The 19,553-nt window shown below is 25.6% G+C and overlaps 1 protein-coding gene across 1 annotated transcript; it reads right to left on the reverse strand.

Moving 5' to 3' along the window:
- Window positions 1-8,183: 8,183 nt before the first annotated feature.
- Window positions 8,184-17,851, reverse strand: LOC132929953 (leucine-rich repeat-containing G-protein coupled receptor 4-like). The gene is made up of 2 exons (XM_060995605.1): window positions 17,610-17,851; window positions 8,184-10,872 (listed from the first exon to the last, which is right to left on the reverse strand). The coding sequence occupies exon 2, from the start codon at window positions 10,760-10,762 to the stop codon at window positions 8,816-8,818; it is 1,947 nt and encodes a 648-aa protein (XP_060851588.1). The 5' UTR covers window positions 10,763-10,872; window positions 17,610-17,851; the 3' UTR covers window positions 8,184-8,815.
- Between the last annotated feature and the right edge of the window lie 1,702 nt (window positions 17,852-19,553).

Here is a 19,553-nt window from a genome sequence, read left to right on the forward strand (position 1 = left end):
CATCAATAACTTTTTCAGATAAATTAAGTTCTTCGATTTTACATAATCCGGATAAACGGTTCTCATGCATTGTTGAACGTAACTAGATTTTAATACGACGTAATGTGCTGAATGTCCTTTCTATACTACAGGGTGTTGGTGGAATAGTCATATAAATAATAATACTTCTCTTCAAAGTTGGATAAAATTCACAATTTTTTTTAAAAAAAAAAAGAAATATTTTCCGTTTCACTAATTGAAGAAGACTTTTTCTTCATCTTCCAATAATCATACCATGTTTGACCTTCTTCTACTAATTTTTCAATTTATAATACTTTTATAATTCTTGGAAAATCTTGATAAAATTTATTTTTGTTATTTTTAATATAACTAATGAATGTAAAAATCCCAATTTAAATGGTATTTCACTTATTGGACTAAATCGAATTTCTAAGGACTGAATTAAAGAGTCAATATAAGGTATATACATAGAAATACGAAAGTACTCATCAGGAGTAAACTCAATAATATTTTGGCAATAAGCTTGTTTTGACACTACTCGTGGAATTTGTATGTCCTGCAAGTTTATTATCAATTCTATTATCACAAAGTATATCTACCGACTATGTTATTATATAAAATATCAATACACCTTGGTACCAATAATGATTTTTGGGATTTTAGAATATTTAATTTGGATATAATTATTTTAAATAGCAGGAAAGCTAGGGGGGTTTCCCTCCCCTGCCTCATTTGTGGGCGTTTTTGATTATTTACTATTTAATATTTATAATTTTAACAAAACACATTTTGCTTTTGTTTTTTAATATTAAAATACAAACATTCAAAATAAATCAACAAATATCATTAAATCATCCCTTTTAGAAACACCGTTATTCAAATTCATTCATATAACTATAGAAGATAATAATTTGAACAACAATAACATGTTATTGTTATATATAAGCTAATCTGTTAATACTAAAATATTCATATACTACACTGCTATTGTGATAGAGATAATTTTGTTTGATCCTTTGAAGTACATATTATGTATTATGTATAGAATGTTCCGTAAGGATTTATTAATTGCAATAAGTATTGGTGTGAATGAAAATCAATTTAATTGTTTTAAATAATAACAAAACGATTCTTTTAACAAATACACTCATTATCTTGGAAAGTATTTAAGTTTTTAAACAATTTTTTTTACATAGTTGTGTAAATTACAAAGTAAAATTTCTAAAAAACAATTTTATTAATACTTATTAATTTTTAAATTAATATAATAATAATAATAAATAATATAACTAATAAAGTAATAACATAATATTTGTGATGTGGCTGGTAAAAAAAAAAAATTTTAAATATCATACTTCTAATGGAACAATAAATAACTTAGTAATGGAGGATTACACATTGTTTCCGCTCTGAATAGTTTTTCGTATGTATGCAATGAGTAAGGATTCTAATTTTATAGGATTCTATTATAGTAATATAATATACTAACGAGTCTATGTGAATAGAGATTCAATAGAGCGACATTTCTGGTTTTTATATTGAAATTTAATTATGATATTTATTCTAAATCAAAATAAGATTATGGTATTATCTATTGGAAACATTATATACGTAATGTAGTAGTTAGTTTCAGAACATTAATAACTCAAGGTAATAAAAAAAAATAGTTGCAGTTTCGTGGGTGAACATAAATGTATGCTATTATGTTATTACTTATTCTAAATACAGATATATTATTATAATATTGTAATTACTATATAAGTCATAAAAATAAAAATGTAGTAATATATTATTTGAATTTGTATAATTATTACTGTATGCTTATAACTTATAAGTATCAGTGTGTAGGTAGTTAAATCATTTTTAATTAATTTTATCATTTCAAACAATTTGGAAGGACAGTGAATATCTAATGCCCTAACAAACTCGATGCTCCCTAGAAATAAGCACTGACGCCTGAGGGGTTCTTTGAAGTAATAATTTGACTGAGTCGTTCTACAAACGCGAACAGCTGAATGATTAAAATACTGTTTCAAACTGAGTACTTGGTGAGAATTGTTTTTTTTTAATTTAAATTTTTTTTTTTTAGTTACGTTTGTAGCATACTTATAACGGCCTTTATTAAATTATAATTATAAACACCGTTGATGACAAAAATACCTGAAATTCGATTGTAGATTGTTATTTTTGTTAATAGAATTTTTTTTATTTTTTAATTACTTCAAAACATGATCTGGCAAATGGATCAAAAAAATTCCGAAAACAAAAATTGTTTTGGAATTTTATAATACAAATAGTAGTAGTAGATATATATTTCTTTCTTAATTTTCGTTCTTAAGGACTCGGATAAAATTATAAACTGTAAAATAGTATACTACAGTTTATAGAATAATATAATAAAAATAAGAATATTTTGGAAAATTAAACATCGTGTAACTTAATCATCTAAAATTGTTAAGTATAACCTTATAAACTATTAAACAAATCTAAAAAAAAAAAAAAAATAATAATAATTAAACATCCGATTGTGTATGCGATATTTTCTTAGAGGTAAATAAATAACAAAGTATCAAAGTTACAGATTAGATCCAAAAAATATTTCAAATGAATGACCAAGATACAAGATATTTAACTGGTATGACCAGCAATAATAGAGGAATATGTAATGTATATATTTTGTACAAATATTATTGACTCAATACTTGAAAACTACGATTATAATTAAAGTTATTTTATGTATTATTCATGTTTATTTTAGATTCCGAATATGGAGGAGTTATTATTATTATTTATAGTTTTATAATGAAGTAAGTAAGTACGTTTTATTATTATTATTGTTTTATGAATACTTTTTTTGGAAAATTATTTCGGAGTACCTTTAAATATTAGTATATGCTATTAATCGGTTAAAAGTATAATACATATTATTTAGAAAAGTACAGCTTTTAAATTTTACTATTAAATTTAAAAAAGAAGGATGGGAAATTGAGAGGCGACATTCAAAAATGTAAATTTTCAAAAATAAATTAAAAAATTAATTGTACATCATAACATATAGAAAAATCTAACAAGTTCAATCTAACAGTTTATCCAAAGTGTACTATTGCCCTTAGTATTTTAAAAATCAGACTATAAAAATATCTTAAAATTAACTATTTCATGATTATTTTCAAAATGTGCTATATCCAAAGTTTGCTATTACGTACTATTGCCTGTGTTAAGATGAAAGTTTAGTACATTAGTATAATATTAAAAACGCGTTATATACTATATACATATGTTATAAAAATACAAGTTCAAATGATTAACATTTTTAGTGTTGTTCTTTTTAAGTAGTCTAAAAATCATTAAGAACCTATTAAAAACATATTAACTAGTTATATCTTAAAAAATAAAAATGAAAACAGAAAAATTTAAGAAATCTTTTAAACATTTTTACAATACCAGATGATGCCAAAATATTTTACTCCGATATATTTCAAAAAAATATTGAATCAAATATTGAAGTTCAAGTTGATGATTATAATAAAAATCAAAACTAATTCAGAAATTTATTAATCAATATTTTAAAATATGACTAATAATCTATATCTTGTCTATGTGGATAGGAAAACAATCGTCTTGGCAATCGCATGGGAGGATTTTCAAAATTAAAATTAAGTATGGTATATTATATTATGTAGATTGTAGGTACTAATATAAAATTTAAATTTCTATAATTTAATAATGATTTAATATTATTGACACATAATTTGAAATTTTTATCAATCACAAATTGTTGTTTAAATATTCAGTTTATTTACATTCACCAAATAATAAAAATCAAGAAGATAAATATTCTTTAATTTTTTGTTAATTTATTGATAATGATAATAATAAACAGTATAATATTTCCATTTTTTAATTTTTATATTTTATTATCTGGGTGGTTACCAGAATTAACAGATTAATGGTCAATAATTAAAGATCTTTAAGTTTTAAAATATTTGAAGCGAATATTATTTACAGCGCGTAATTAGCATTATTTGCATATCTCTGTTTGGCAAATGAATAAAGGATTTCCTTTGTACTTTTTTTTAAAGAATATACAATTATTTATTTATTATATGAATATAATTTATTTTTTTATTTTTATAGAACTACATTTTTAATTAAAATCAATAAAATATAAAAACCAAAGAAAATTATCACCATAATATAATTTTAATAATAATAATTATCTACAACTTTATTTATTCTTTTTTTTTTTTAATTAGTAAGAGCTATCCCGTCATAAATGTTGGTGTTCTAAACTACTAAAACGTATACAATTATTATAATAAGCAACTATATTCAAACTTATTGAAAATATATTTTTAATATCTTAATTCGTTTAGTAAATCAATTTAATGAATACTAATGAATCTAAATCAATTAATAGCATTTAAACAAACTTATATAAATTGTTATTTATTTGTGAATTTGTCTCGATAATTATACTTATGTGTTTAAAATAATAATCATACATTCAATATTTCTATAAATCATAATTTATAAAAATTATAATTATTATAATTTATTAAAAATCTATACAAATGTAATCGAATTTAATTTTATATTTTGCTTGCAAACAATATATCTTATACAATTTGTATTGAGTATAAAATTGAGTATAAAGTATTTTAGAAAATAAATTTACAAATATACAGTAATATGCACAACAAGTAATAATAGTAATAAACTAATAAAGTATTTAAATAAAAGAACATGAAACTGCACGATGTAGGAGGTCACCCAATGAAGTCTACCTACTTTGATTTTTATTATTATTTTTTTTTTTTTTGAAGGAGTGCTGAGAATTTACTCGAGTAGGCTTCTACACCATTTTCATTTTAACTTTCTTATATAAAATATTTTTATCAATTAAGACAACTATAGAAGCCATAAGTGTTTGCAACAGGTAAATAGGTATGTATTTTTACAAGTAAAATTGTACTTAAATAATTAATCTAGGTGATCTATTAATTATTTTGTATGATAGAAGTTTATGTTATATTAATTTGTTTAAATATAGATAAAAATTATTTTAATTATTTTGAATTACGTACTTAAATATATATTACAAAATAAAATATATTTAATCAGTATCTACATACATATAAATGTAAAAAATTATAATACTATATTATAATGAAAATATTAGCTTGATAATTTATATAATAATAAATTCAATCATGTATAATACAAAATTTATATTTTTCGTTTTTAATGAAACAATAATACTTGGTAAAATACATGATTACCGTGATAATTTTAGAATGAAAGTAGACTATTCATTAAAACTATGAAAAAGAAATAAAATGTTCCAGCGTGGTAGAAGTAAAGGCGCAAATATTAATTTGCAATTATTTATACTTCCTAAATATAAATAACCTAACCTAATCTAACCTAACCTAAACTGTAATTCATTCTTCCTAGTTAAAACGAAATATGAAATATCAATTTTGCAAAAAAAAATAATAATAAACATAGAAAACGATAAAAGAAGATAAAGTACATTTTAGCTTACATCGAAATTATATGGTCAATACTTATTTTAGTTATAATATTTCTACGTATATTAATAAAAATACCTACCTTATAACTTAAATTGATTACTATTTTTCTTAAATGTTGAATATATAAATAGCCATAACAGTGATATAAAAATCTGCTAAATCTGCTTTAATTTATTTTTATTAATATAAAAATAATTGATCACGTTTGTTATTTTTCATTATTTTTAAGTATAATATTTATACTTATATACTATTTATGATAAATATTGAGTATAGTGAATCTAGTGATAATGTAATTGTTTAAGTCATTCGTCACTACACAACAGTCAGCTGTCACAGTTTAAAGATTCAAAAGTTAGAAGCAATAAGCCACAACTCCTATGAGGTCTCAACAAGATTTAAAGTATGATACAATGTAAAAATTATTTCATTATTATTAATAATTATACCTTGATCGTGCATTATCTAACCATTCTAACCTATCCATTAAAATATATAAGATCAACATTTAATGAAATATCTACAAATATACGGGCGACGAAATACACGAGGACAGCTGGTACCTATTATTTTAAATCATATTAATAAATTATACTTTAATATTTATTCCACTTATTGTGTACTGTAATATCTCGTATATTTAACTGTAGTTTGTAATATATAATGGATGTACGATGTACTAGCTTATATATAAATTATAACATGAAGAAACATACCTACGTGTAGTTTTGGAGAAAAAAAATATAAACAATATGTGTAGCTTGTGTTACCTACGGGCACACTAAAAATCTTAAATTAATATACCTAAACATATTCAAATCTACCAAAATCTGTCCAAAATACTATGTATTATAATAATATATATAAATTATTTTTAAGTATTAAATAAATTGTATTGAAACATATGTTAGCTTAGTATAAATCGTATTAATTTTAACTCAAATTATTTAAATAATACCACTAAGCTTGTTATAATGTAATTTTCTACTAAAATAAAAATCAATATTATTAGTAAGCATATTGAACATTAAATGTCCATATTAATTTACTTATATGTCTACATAATAACACCTACCTGAAAAATGAAAATACAATTTTTCAAAAAATTGCTGAGTACGAAAATTCGAAAATTCTCCCTTCTTCGTGTTTGTCGAATCAGCTTAGTATGATTAATGAGATAGTTTACATCATTTAATATCTTTCCTCTATTTTCATTGAAATTATAATATATATTATGTTTGATACCTATTGAAAATTATTTTAAAACGCTAACTATGTTTTGACGCCCTTATCCCTTTGTCCCTTTCTAACTCATTCCCTTTTCCCGACCTGTACCTGACTCATTAAACACTCTACACTGTCTGGCGGGTGATTTATGTATATTCCTGATTTTTATGTTCGTCCAAAATGTTTTACAATATAATAAATTAATAATATACATAAAAAAAGAAAGATATTAAAATTCTTTAGTATAGTTTTTGAGGTAACTTGATTTGTTACTTAAATAAAAACAATAGTTTTTAGTGATTATATTTTTTAAATACTTATAAAATGGGATTCAATATTAATTGTAATTATAAAATATAATAAAAATATAATGGGATATATTACATAATAATATTATAAGTAAGTTCCAAAAATACAAATCTTTCAATACTCATAGTCAAATATGAAAGTTGAACGTTTAAAATCTTTTCAATTAATTTAAGTTGTAAATATACTATTAATAATTTACAATGATTCGTCTTTAAGTTATTAATAAAAACATTTAAAGTGATTTATTTGATTTTATATTTTTATATTATTCTCTTATTATTCAAAACTTCATAAAAATGAATTCAATATTTTATGTACAAGTATAGTTATCGCTGATTTTATAACTTGACACTTTAATCATTCGAAAAATAAAATTGACTACCAGACCATATTTAAACGATAAATCATTAATGAAACTATTAATTACGATTTACGGGTTGAACAGAATACATTTAGATAAATATGCATAACTCTTAAAAAATCCACTGAATATATAATTAAACATCTTTTTTGATTTTTTAAATGTATATTCATAAAAATGTTATTTTTTAAATTAAAAAATCTCATGATTAATATTTATTCGACGGGTGACGGAGAAAAATGTTTGTTATTTCTGAGATAAAAAAATAAAAAATAAATGGGTTTTCTATATGCGGCTAAAGCTAAACCCGACAATTTCTCTGTCTACGTGACCTGGATAAGATGTGGCATTGTACTAGCTTGCGTATTATTGTAGTACAAGTATTATGTATATACGTAAATATATATTTTTGTATTATATGTATATACTCACACACGTATAAATTTTGTTCGCTTTCCTTCAGAGAAAGAACGGCAGGAGACATGAAATAATCAGACCCTGCCACCCTGGAAAAGTTCCATAAATCAACGCCAACTGGCCCCGGTAGTTGTCATCAATTACTCAACATAGAGGAAACAGCACCGTAACACTTTTTTATCATTAACAGTAAAGCGAAAAAATACGCGTAACTGAAAAGCATATACATTATACATAGATATATGAATTGAATATCCGTTGGTCGAATAACCCTATCCTTTGCGATATATTTGTTACTTAAAAGTCGATAATTAGTTATGAAATAATAATAATAATAAATAATAATTTTCCACATTTAATCTACTTAAATTCATATTTACACGTCAGGTCTATAATTAATAATAATGTAGTCGTACAAAATGTCAGTTATAATAATATATAATTTACTCCATAAAATTATATAATTGAAACAATATAATTTAATATAAGTAATCAAATACAGTAAAATATTATTATATATTGAACTTTGCAGCGTAGCATTAATATTCATACAATAAATGATTCAAAATTATGAACAACTAATTCATAATTACAAAAAAAGATGCTATAGGTAGGTATGAATTTAATATTATTTTTTAAACCATTTCACAACAATTCATAAAATTACATAGTAATATAAATCATGATAAATATAAATACAATTAAATTGACGACATTTTATCGAACAATATCCCATCAAGACGATGTGTTAAATATTATAACGTACATTGAAATTATTTATTATTTATGTAACAATAACAGTATTGAGTTTAGGCGATGAAAAAATTACTAATTTTTAAATAATACATTTTTGCTACGCTGCTCCATTTCAGCTTTGATTTCAAACATTGAAAATATCACAAAAATAAATAAATAAATACAAGTTTAAATTAGACTTAAAAATATTTTATTCTTCAGACTTATTTTACCACCTTTCTACATGACTTAAACTTTCTAAGCTCTTAATTTCAATACTTTGGTAAACCACATCAACTATATTTTGCCTCCAATGTAACCTCTTAAGTGTGTCTCCTCTCATTCCAACCCAAACAGTACCACTCGCTAAAAGTACCAACAGCAACACAATACACACAAAAACTATCATACCTGGATGATTTGATTTTGCTACAACGTGTGAATTCTTAGGATCATCTTTCGCTCTTAATCGTGCAAATACTGCTGCCTGTTCTGTTGTAATTGTAGTAACTCGATAGGTCGAAATCGTAGTTATCATGGCACAATATTCTGCATCAAACACTTGTTGAACATTTCCATTTTCTTGTCTACATTGCACACTTTCCACAGATGATTTGAATTTTTTCAGCTGATAGTTTCTAAGTCTCAACTCAGATTTACTGAACTTGTAATGTTTATCTTCAGACGCGTAGATTTCACATAGCCAATCTCTGAGCCAAGATTCGATGTACTTGAGCTCGTTCAATATTAATGTTTTAATTTTAGGCATGTGATAAGGTAAACGGTTGGGAAGTGAAATCACATCACATTCCGTTAAGTCTAAATATTCAAGTTGAAACATAGATGATAATACAGCACTATCGTTTAACAGAATTTTAGCGAGATGTTTGCTGTACGCCAATTGGATTCGATTCAAGTAACGTGTATCAGTAAATGGGAATGATGGCGTTTCTGGTGCTATTAGCCTCTCCAGCTTCAAGACTTTTAATTTTACTGGACCTGCTAACATTTCTCTAGTAATCATTTTAATTGGATTTTCAGATAAATCTAAAGAATCAAGAAATAATAAAGACGCAAATGTAAGGTCCTGTATGTGTCGAATATTATTTTTCCGAACATTTAATATTTTCAGTCCTTTGCAACCCTCAAAGTCTTCGACCCCCAAGTTCTGTATTCTATTACCTTCTAGATTTAATTTTTCTAAGCTTTCTGGTAAACTTTTCGGTACTGTTTCCAATAAATTATCACTCAAGTCCAATACAATCAGTAAATCGAGTCGACCAAATGCGTCGTCTTCTACAATTTTAATGCGATTAGCACTAATGTTAAGCAAGCGGAGAAGTGGAAAACCATCTAAATCACCACTATTCACTGTTTTTATCGCATTGCCACTCAAAATAAGTGAGCCTAATAGCGGAGCTGGCGTGACTGGAACTTCTGTAAGATTAGTGTGTGAAGCATCTAATGCTTGAAGTCTTGGACCCGAACCCAAAACAACGGGAGCTAATTCTGCATTTTTGGCAATGTTCAATTCAACTAGATTTTCAAATGGCTGAAATACTGTTGTACGATCAAGATCATAGTTTTCAGAAACGTCGAGATAACGTAACGTAGTACTTGGTAACGTTTTTTCTGATATTCTTGTTAACGCGTTACCTCTTAAGTCTAACCATTGAAGATCTGGCATTCCGATAAATGTATTATTTTCTATCCATAAGATGAAATTATTCCCAAGATCTAAAACTTCCAAAGAAGATGCATTTACCATATCAGTTTTATTTAATGACTTAATGTAATTCCAACTTAGCGTAAGATTTCTAATGTCTGAACACATTGAAAAATTGTATATCTTATTGAACGATAATATCATAGAATCAACGCTTACTCTATTACTAATAGCAACGTGGCAAGGACTTCGAATATTATTTCTGGACACGTCAAGCGTAGGTAACGTCATATTTTTATCACTAAAAATAAAAATCCCGTTTAAGTTATTTTGCGATATGTCTAGCTTAGTCATACCGTTAGTGTGATTCAAGTCAACTTTGTATGGTATAACGTCACAGTAAACATCACGAGAGCCGTTTGTAGGCAACTCCAAAACACATTCTTTTTGGATTTTTGCAACGACGATTGACAGCAAAGAAACTACGATAGCATTTAAAATCACTACCATTGTTCGTCCGCATTCACGACTTCACAGCCGCCATGATAAGTATTTTAATTTTCTTGATATTTCTATACCGCAAAAACACCCTTTGGTCGAAATCTTTTCATTTTATATATCTGTAAATATAAAATAATACTTTTAATTAAAAAAATGTTATTTTATGAATATTGCGTATTTACATTACAATTTTTATGTACAATTTTAAATAATAAATATATTATATAAATGTTAATATACTTTTATTACGTTAGCTGCGTAATACGCTCAATGCTCATTATATTATACAAGGATAATTATAATAGATTTCTGTTTTTATTTTTCAAAATATTGTTTTCCCTTCAATACCTACTTACATAATTTTCGTTCTCAGTATGGGGTTGGTTTGATTTGAACCTTTTGTATTTCGACGGTTATATTAGTATATTACCAGCTCATATATATATTAATGAATATATTATATAATTTTGTATTTATTATAGCTATATAACAATGGTCAAAATAATAAACCCACATAACATGAATATCATTTAATTTTTATTTTCAAAGTCCTATACGTAAGCTCGGGAAAATCATTGAAACCTAGCGGTTTCTTCTATTGTTCTGTATCCACATCGTTATCATCGTAATAATAAAGAGTTACATACATTGGAACAAAGCATGCAGTAAACCAACTTTTATACCGGATGTATAACAATGCGTAATTATTCATTTTTATCACTGGGCTTTACATTATATTTTAGTATCCCTTAAAAACTATATAGCTGGTAATTTTGGTTAAGGGTAAGATTGTCAGCTTTTCATTTTTGAAAGTATACAATTGTATTATAAATATATAGTGTGAAGACATACGTTAACGGGAGTGGTAATATTTTATGCGTTCATTTTTTTTATTAACTTCAAGCTTAAGCCGACCCCAATTTTATCGTTATAATAGCATTTTGGTAAATATTTAAGACACGTTCATTTAATAATATGAAATACAATATATAGTTAACATTCTTGTGTAGTTATAATAATCATACTATACCTAGATATTATTTAGTATTTAATTTTAATTAAAATCTCTTGGCTCAATTTTGTTGTAAACTCCATTCTAACAGCGAAGGATAGATCATAATATGTACATTACTCGTATATTATTATAGTAAGTACCTATAGCCATATTTTTAAGCCACGACATTTTCTGGTTATTTTAAAATTGTTTATGCTTAATTTAATCTCGATTACGATCACATTACATCAATTGAATTATAATTTGATCGTTGTGTATCAGTGTATTATGTAATTTAGACGCAGATCACAAAACCCCTACTCAGTTGGCGTATTAATATTCAAGACATAATATTATATTATCACGGCGACCATTATGTTGTATGGGACAACATTGGGTTTCAGGAATGACAGATTACAGGGGAACTTTTCTTTTGCGCTTGAAAAGTTTTTGCATAACTGTCGCTCGAAGGGTGCCTAGGGGTGACTGATGCGCGTGTTTTGGTGAAAATTTAAATTCAAAGTTTTGGTTGACTTTAAGTTACCGAAATACTTAGTCTCGTGATCCCGTCAACCCAACCTTCTAAAAATGTATAGGTACATCCTATGTATTCAGTGCCTATGTTAAGTCGCACATAATCTAGTAATATTTATGAACGTAGCAACACTGAAAATGGTATGTCATACGACACCCACATGTATGTCAACAAATACGTATAATAGAGCTAATTAAAACGATGAATTAATACGCAGATAATATAGTTACTTATTACCTACTAAATTAGCATTTTTATTAACATCTATATATAAATATTTTTATCGAAAGTAATAATAGATAATTATTGCATAATTTACCGTTATAAAATATAATTTATATAATTTACTTAAAATCAATTAATGAAAATTAAACATACTCTATTTTATTATGTATTTTGTATAATATCTGCAATGCGCAGCTAGTAAGTATCAAATTATATGCAATAATCTTTCATAAACTGAACATTGAAAAATGTGTACCTACGTATAATTTCATAATAAAGTCAGTCCATTTTGGGTACATTAAAGAATGAAATTAATACATAAATATACACTAATATTCATTAGTAATTTAAGAATTAAACATTACTTTACATGTGATTTTATTTGTTTTGTTCGCACAGTAAAATCTTGTTAAATTTAACGTATAGGTTAACGTATCATTGTAGTTGACCAACAACATTTTTTTTATTGCTTAAATAATTATTGCAAACAAACACTATTAAATTAAACCAATATTTAAATAATTTAAAAATATATCATATTTTAAGAACTAAAAATGCAACAAATATAAAAAATATATTAGCTTGAAAGTTTTCTCGTTTATTATACGTTCTATATTAAGGCACCTAAAATAATATGGTATTATAAAACAATCAATCAATCTTACTACTATAAGTCATAATGAAATAAATACGTCATTCTTATTATTATCTGTCGCTGGAATACTGGATGTTATTTTAATTTTTGTAACTATAATTTTCATTTGTTTAGTTTACGTTTGATAAATGAAGAACTTCAAATATTATTATTGATCGCTGCAGGGTTAGATATAACAGTGTAAACATATTCCTTATTTACAATAATATGTGGCACATTATTTTTACAGAGGTGGAAAGTCAATTAATATTTAAAAAAAATGTATTTTCATTTAAATAAATATTGATATTTTAATACTCGAACTTAAAACGGATCGTTCATCAAACTGTTTATTTTGAATGAACTGAACGAGATATAATTGAGTTTTATAGTATTAGGTATTATATACTTCTTTTTAATTTTTTTACCCTCTTTGGTGATACTTAAGACCATAATATATGGCACAGATGTATATGCATTTAAAAATACGATTAAACCAGAATTCAATTTCGCACCCGTCGGATGCAGACGTGCTATTCCAATACATTTTTATCCCATCGGTAACGCCACGCGAGTATACATTCCCATGCATTGCGTCAAGCTTAGCTTATAAGCCCTAGGATCGAGCGAGTTAGTACAAGAGAATGGGATGAAAATCAAGTAGGGGGAAATAAAGAACAATTTCCCACCTAAAGTTGAAAAATGAATTTCGTATGCAAACTGAGTAAAGGCGAATAGGAAGCACGACTTGGTTCCGGAATCGGGAAGACTCATCTTGTTTGAATGAGACATGGCGAGGGGAGAACGCATCTAGAGCAAGACAAATAAAAAAGAGAGAAAATTCGTGTCCCTCTCATGGGAATGCAAAGCTTTGTTGAGTAAAGGAGAAAAAATATACAAGGCGGAGGTATTACAAATCTGGTTATAAAGTTGGCCGAGCACGAAAATAATCCAATCAAGCATAAGTATGATTTTACGAGAGGATTGTACAATAATACATCATTTAAAAACAACAAACCCGTTTTAATAACATTTATTATATACGATTAACTCTTAATTAATTTCTCATTATACATTTTTAATATTTTTTTCATTTCTAATGCAAAAACTTTACTTTGCTGTATAAGTTTTATTGAATTAGTTTCAAATTATCATATTTTATTTCATGCTCTGTAAATATCAATATACCTACTACTTCATTGTATTATATGAATATAATATAAAAATTAAATTACGATGAAAAAAATATAAATATATAATACATATGTGTATATTTATAAAATGTATATTTATTCACGTATTATTATTACTATATACGGTAGGTACATAATTATTTTTACAAGAAGCTATGATAGACAGATATAATATTATGGTTTTGGAAACAAAATAACGTCGGCCAATGCTAATTTTCAGTCACGATTTATTACCACAAGAAAATTTTGTCTTAATTGGTTTTTACTGCTCCACAAAATGTTCACTCGACCAAAAAGTTACAACACTACTCGTTCAGCGACCATGGTCCCTCAGTAATTATTCAAATGATGAAAATATGAATAACTTTATAACCAAAATTCACTCACCGCTAAAAGTTTCCATAGTTATTTCAACAATGTTTTCTGATGTTTTCAGCAAACAGCTATGTACATTGCTAGTTGCTGTTTTAAGGATTCTCCAAAATGTATGATGTTCGAGTAAAAATAAAAATACGAAAAAAATAAAGCAGGTAATTTAATTTATTTTAATATTACATTCAAAATCATTGAATTAGGCTGTTAGGGTTAGGGAAGTAATGTCAACAGCAGTCCTTCCTCCGGTCATCAATACCACAAAAAAAAGGCTGTTAGGGTTAATAATTAAAATTCCGATTAGATAATCTTAGACTCCTAGATTTGGTTTCAAAACCATTCACCATTTGATACAATTAATGATTCGGGTCAAAAGAAGGCCACATTACCACATTCATTGTGCCACTATTCGCGTCTCTGTCATTTATTTATAGAGGCCAAAGATACTTTGGATTAACATTGGAAAGATCTAACAGCCGTTATACCATTACCTCCATATATTTACGATCGTCGTTAACTATCAAGCGTTTCAATGTTTTAGCACAAACTGTAAAGTATATTTATTGAAAACTTCAAAGTCGATTTGCTTGAGAAATAACTTTAAAATCATTGTGACTTGTGAAGTTAATTATTTAGAACTATCCGGATATATTGAACTAAATGTATAAGAAAAAAAATTAAATAGTTCCAGCGTAGAATATTTAATTTATTGATAAATAAATATATTTATATCCATATTAAATTATTAATTTATTATTATGTTCAACTATTTATTGGTAGAATTTTTTATGAAACATTAAATCATTTTAATATTTTAAAAAAATAACGAGACATGTAAATAATTTATTTTAAATATTATCCATTAGAATGCTGTCTAAATTAAAAAAAATTTCAAACTTAAACTTTTGAATAATTATTAAATTTGTTACAGTGGATATTTTAACAAATATAACTAAAATTTAACTAAAATTTTTTATCACCTAGTAGATAATATATTTAATTACTGGGCAACAATGATTTTTTGTAAAAATTACGATGTTTGAAATTATTATATTATAATTTATTTAATAATATTATTTCTTATGTTTAATGTTGTTATTTATTTATTTAGATATATATCATTTCGATTTTGGTAATTTTTAATTTAGAAGTACATATTTAATAATTATTGAGAATGGAAAACCGTGTGACTGCGTTCACCGTAGGTAGATACCTAGATAGTAGATACCCAATACGCAATAGTGCAATACCCACAGAATAATAATGCAAGAAAGCAATTTATTCCATGCGACAATGCGATAATGCGACATGTTTCATCTAGTCTTCAGTCGTCCCGGCAAATATCTACAAATTAATTGTTTTCGATTTTATTTTAGTCATTGTTTCTACAAACTATTAGCAAAATTTATTTCACTTTAAACCTTTTAATAGCTTAAATCAGTACCAAGGTTCTCCATCTTAAGGCCCGTCAACGTTTTTGAACCGGTCCGCTAATTTATGTTGTTAAAATAATATATTTGTTTCCATAGTTTGTAAATTATTTATAAATTTTTTCATTTTATGTTATTCATTACTTCATTAGTGCTAAATCATTACACTCCTGAATCGTGATCGACGGGTTTTTCTAACTGCACTGTAATATATTCAATTTCATTACCCCCTTATTCCTTGAAAAATGTTGGCCCGTGATGATAAAACAATAATCTCAGATTTGACCCGATGTAAAAAAAAAGGTTGGAGACCCTTGGTATGTAAAAATTAATTTATTATTCAATAACAATTTTAGTGATATAAAATTAAAAATAATTTTCAGTACTTATATTACATTTTTAAATGCTAAGACTATAATTATAACTAGTAAACTGCACTAATAATTAGTTAACTTTAAATAATAAGTAAATAATACAATTGTAATTAAATATATTTGTTTGTTTAGTTTTTTTTTCTTTTTGAAAACTGAATTAAATAATTGTTGTTAATATTTCTTATTTATTACAAAATGCTTAGGATATTAGTAAAATGAAATATTAACAAATAATATTAACTATAAATAATCCATTGTAATTATTATGAATATTCATTATATAATAGATCTCATTCATGTTATTAATAACTAGATCAGCTAAACTTAAATTCTGTATGATGATAATAAAATAATAATAATATTTTTTGCAAATAAAGTAAAATACAAAGATTTGCAACTTCCATTGTGTTTATAGAAACCAAACTTGTGTTGGGGAGTTTTACTTGAATTTAGTTAATGACATTTTATAGTAGTATACAATTTGTTTGTAATACAAAATAATTTTAAAAAAACATTAAAAAATATTAAAATTGATTTACAATATAATAATTAATATTTAAATACGTATAAATAAGTATATATTTTGGATCATTATATAATTATTTTTCAAGTATATTCAACATTTAAATTGAACTTATTCAACTACCTACGTTATCTAGATTTTAAAATGTATAAACCAGATAAAAGCTATACTGTTATATTTTTATATGTGTTTAACTAAAGTTTTCCGACTTAATGTTACATGCTACATATGAATATATTATAATTTTCATTAGCAGGGATGTAAAAATAATTTCAAAAGCTTTTTTCAAAAATAATGTATAAGTACCAATAGTATGATACGTACTATTCCTTTTTTTTATATAATCAAACACTATACCATTACTTGCTTTTATATTACTGGGAACATTTGAGGATGTATTTGGATACGTAAGATACATCCCTTGCATCTCTGACTGTAACTAAGTGTACTACATATACATTGCTGCAAGTACTGTAGATTTTAAAGCATTAAATCCGTATCGATTCATAACACTATTGTACCACTTTAGCAGAACTAAACTATTATTATTATTTATTATAACGATAGAGTTCTCACCTTTTCGTATATACGACATTACCGACGCGCCGAAAAGTGTCGAATGACCATTGACGTTTTTCTCGGAGCATCATGCTAAGCGTGACCCTATTTTCCAGGCCGCGGTAGCCTGGAGCGTTTTACAAACGTCGGTGGGTGAAAGGGAAAACGCGTCAACCGGGTGAGCGTGCTCGGGGTAGTACGCACGAGAACGTGGTCCGGAGTCGACTGATCCGATATTAAATCCTACGGGTACAGCACTACAGCGTTCGTTCCTGGTACGGCATAGTATAATATACTATATATATGTGAACGAGGTCCCGTTCACTGCCACTGGGTGCGCAGTGTAGCTGTTAGTTTACCCAGCGGTGATGGTTCCCTTAAGCATATACTATAAATTATATACATGTGTGTATGTGTGTATAGAAGATTTTGTATAATTGCCTTTGGTAACAATCGGATTACTATCGAAATAAGAAACATTAAAAAAACTAATTTATGTACTTATTATGTACCACCCTACATTTGGGATTAATGTAACCAACTACTTTCTTAATTCACAAATACCATACGTTTATATATTTTAATTTATATTAAACTTAGTTTGAATAACTTAAAATAACATTTCATTTTTAAAATATCTTACTTTTTTAAAATATAATAAGTAATAATTCATTTTAAATAAGTATTCTGCAGCTCTATAATATGCAATCGAAAATATTATATTGCATACAGGTACTCGCCGTATACTCGTATTATCATTTTAACAAAATTAAAAACTTAAAAATAATTGATTAACATTAAATTAATTATAAATATTTATTATTAATATAAATTCACCCAACTATTTAAAAACTTTTCTAAAATAACCTAAACTGATCGAGTATATTATTGTGTATTATATACATATAATAAATATGTATTTTATTTTCAAAATCTTAAATTAACCCTCATTACCTGTGCATTTTTAATGATTTAAATAAAATTGAATTTTTTTAAAATGTTGCTATGATATTACATATATTATGAATAATTAATGATTGAAACATGTAAGTACAATATTTTCTAAAACGGTACATAATATATTATGTACTCACTACTCAATAAATTTAATTATAATCAATCACTCCGCGTCCGCGGCCGCATATAATATCAACGGTTTAAAATATATATATATCCAAAGTGGAAACTAATGTTACGGGTACGTTGAATTCACATTTAATGCATTAAAATGTACATATAAATATTATGCATGTGTTTAAACCTATCAACATTTTTTAATATTATTAGTTATTACCATGACGTGTGTTCCGTAAAATTAAATATCCTAACACGCCCTGTATATAAATATTATTTTTTTATTTACACCCTTCTTGATTTCTAACGCTTTAAAATAATATAATATAATATATATATATTTAATACATATATTAAATATATACATTAGGTATACGTATAAATATACATTTCCACACAACAATATTACGCTTGATAATGGAATCTCTGTGTACACACCAAAAATGATGGTGGTTGACGGTGGAAGGTATACGTTTGTTTGTGTGTATAATATTCTATTTTTTCATCAGTAAATCGTTAACGAGATTTATGTATAAGTATATATGTATGCATCAGATAAATAAATGCGATTATAACGTGTACAACCGATTAAATTTATGGAAAACTAAAAATGTTTTTTTTTGTGATAAACGAAAAGATATCGAAATAATAATAATGTTTATACTATAAAATGTAAAATATATTTATAGTATTATACACCTATACGTATATATATTACGACAGAATCAATCTCTCGGGATAAGCAAAAAGTCCATAAACTTTTTTTTTTAACAAAAAAATACTTCTGCGGAACTGCAAGAGAGAATTATTTTATAACATTTGTTAACATAATATTATACCTGCAATAACAGCATGTAATATTTAAGATTTTAACTTTTTAGGTTTGTA

This window comes from Rhopalosiphum padi, chromosome 4, assembly GCF_020882245.1.
Source record: "Rhopalosiphum padi isolate XX-2018 chromosome 4, ASM2088224v1, whole genome shotgun sequence".
Lineage (NCBI taxonomy): Eukaryota > Metazoa > Arthropoda > Insecta > Hemiptera > Aphididae > Rhopalosiphum > Rhopalosiphum padi.

Excerpts from the sequence above, each read along its gene's own strand:
- LOC132929953 (XM_060995605.1), bottom strand. The coding sequence starts at position 10,762 with ATGGTAGTGATTTTAAATGCTATCGTAGTTTCTTTGCTGTCAATCGTC.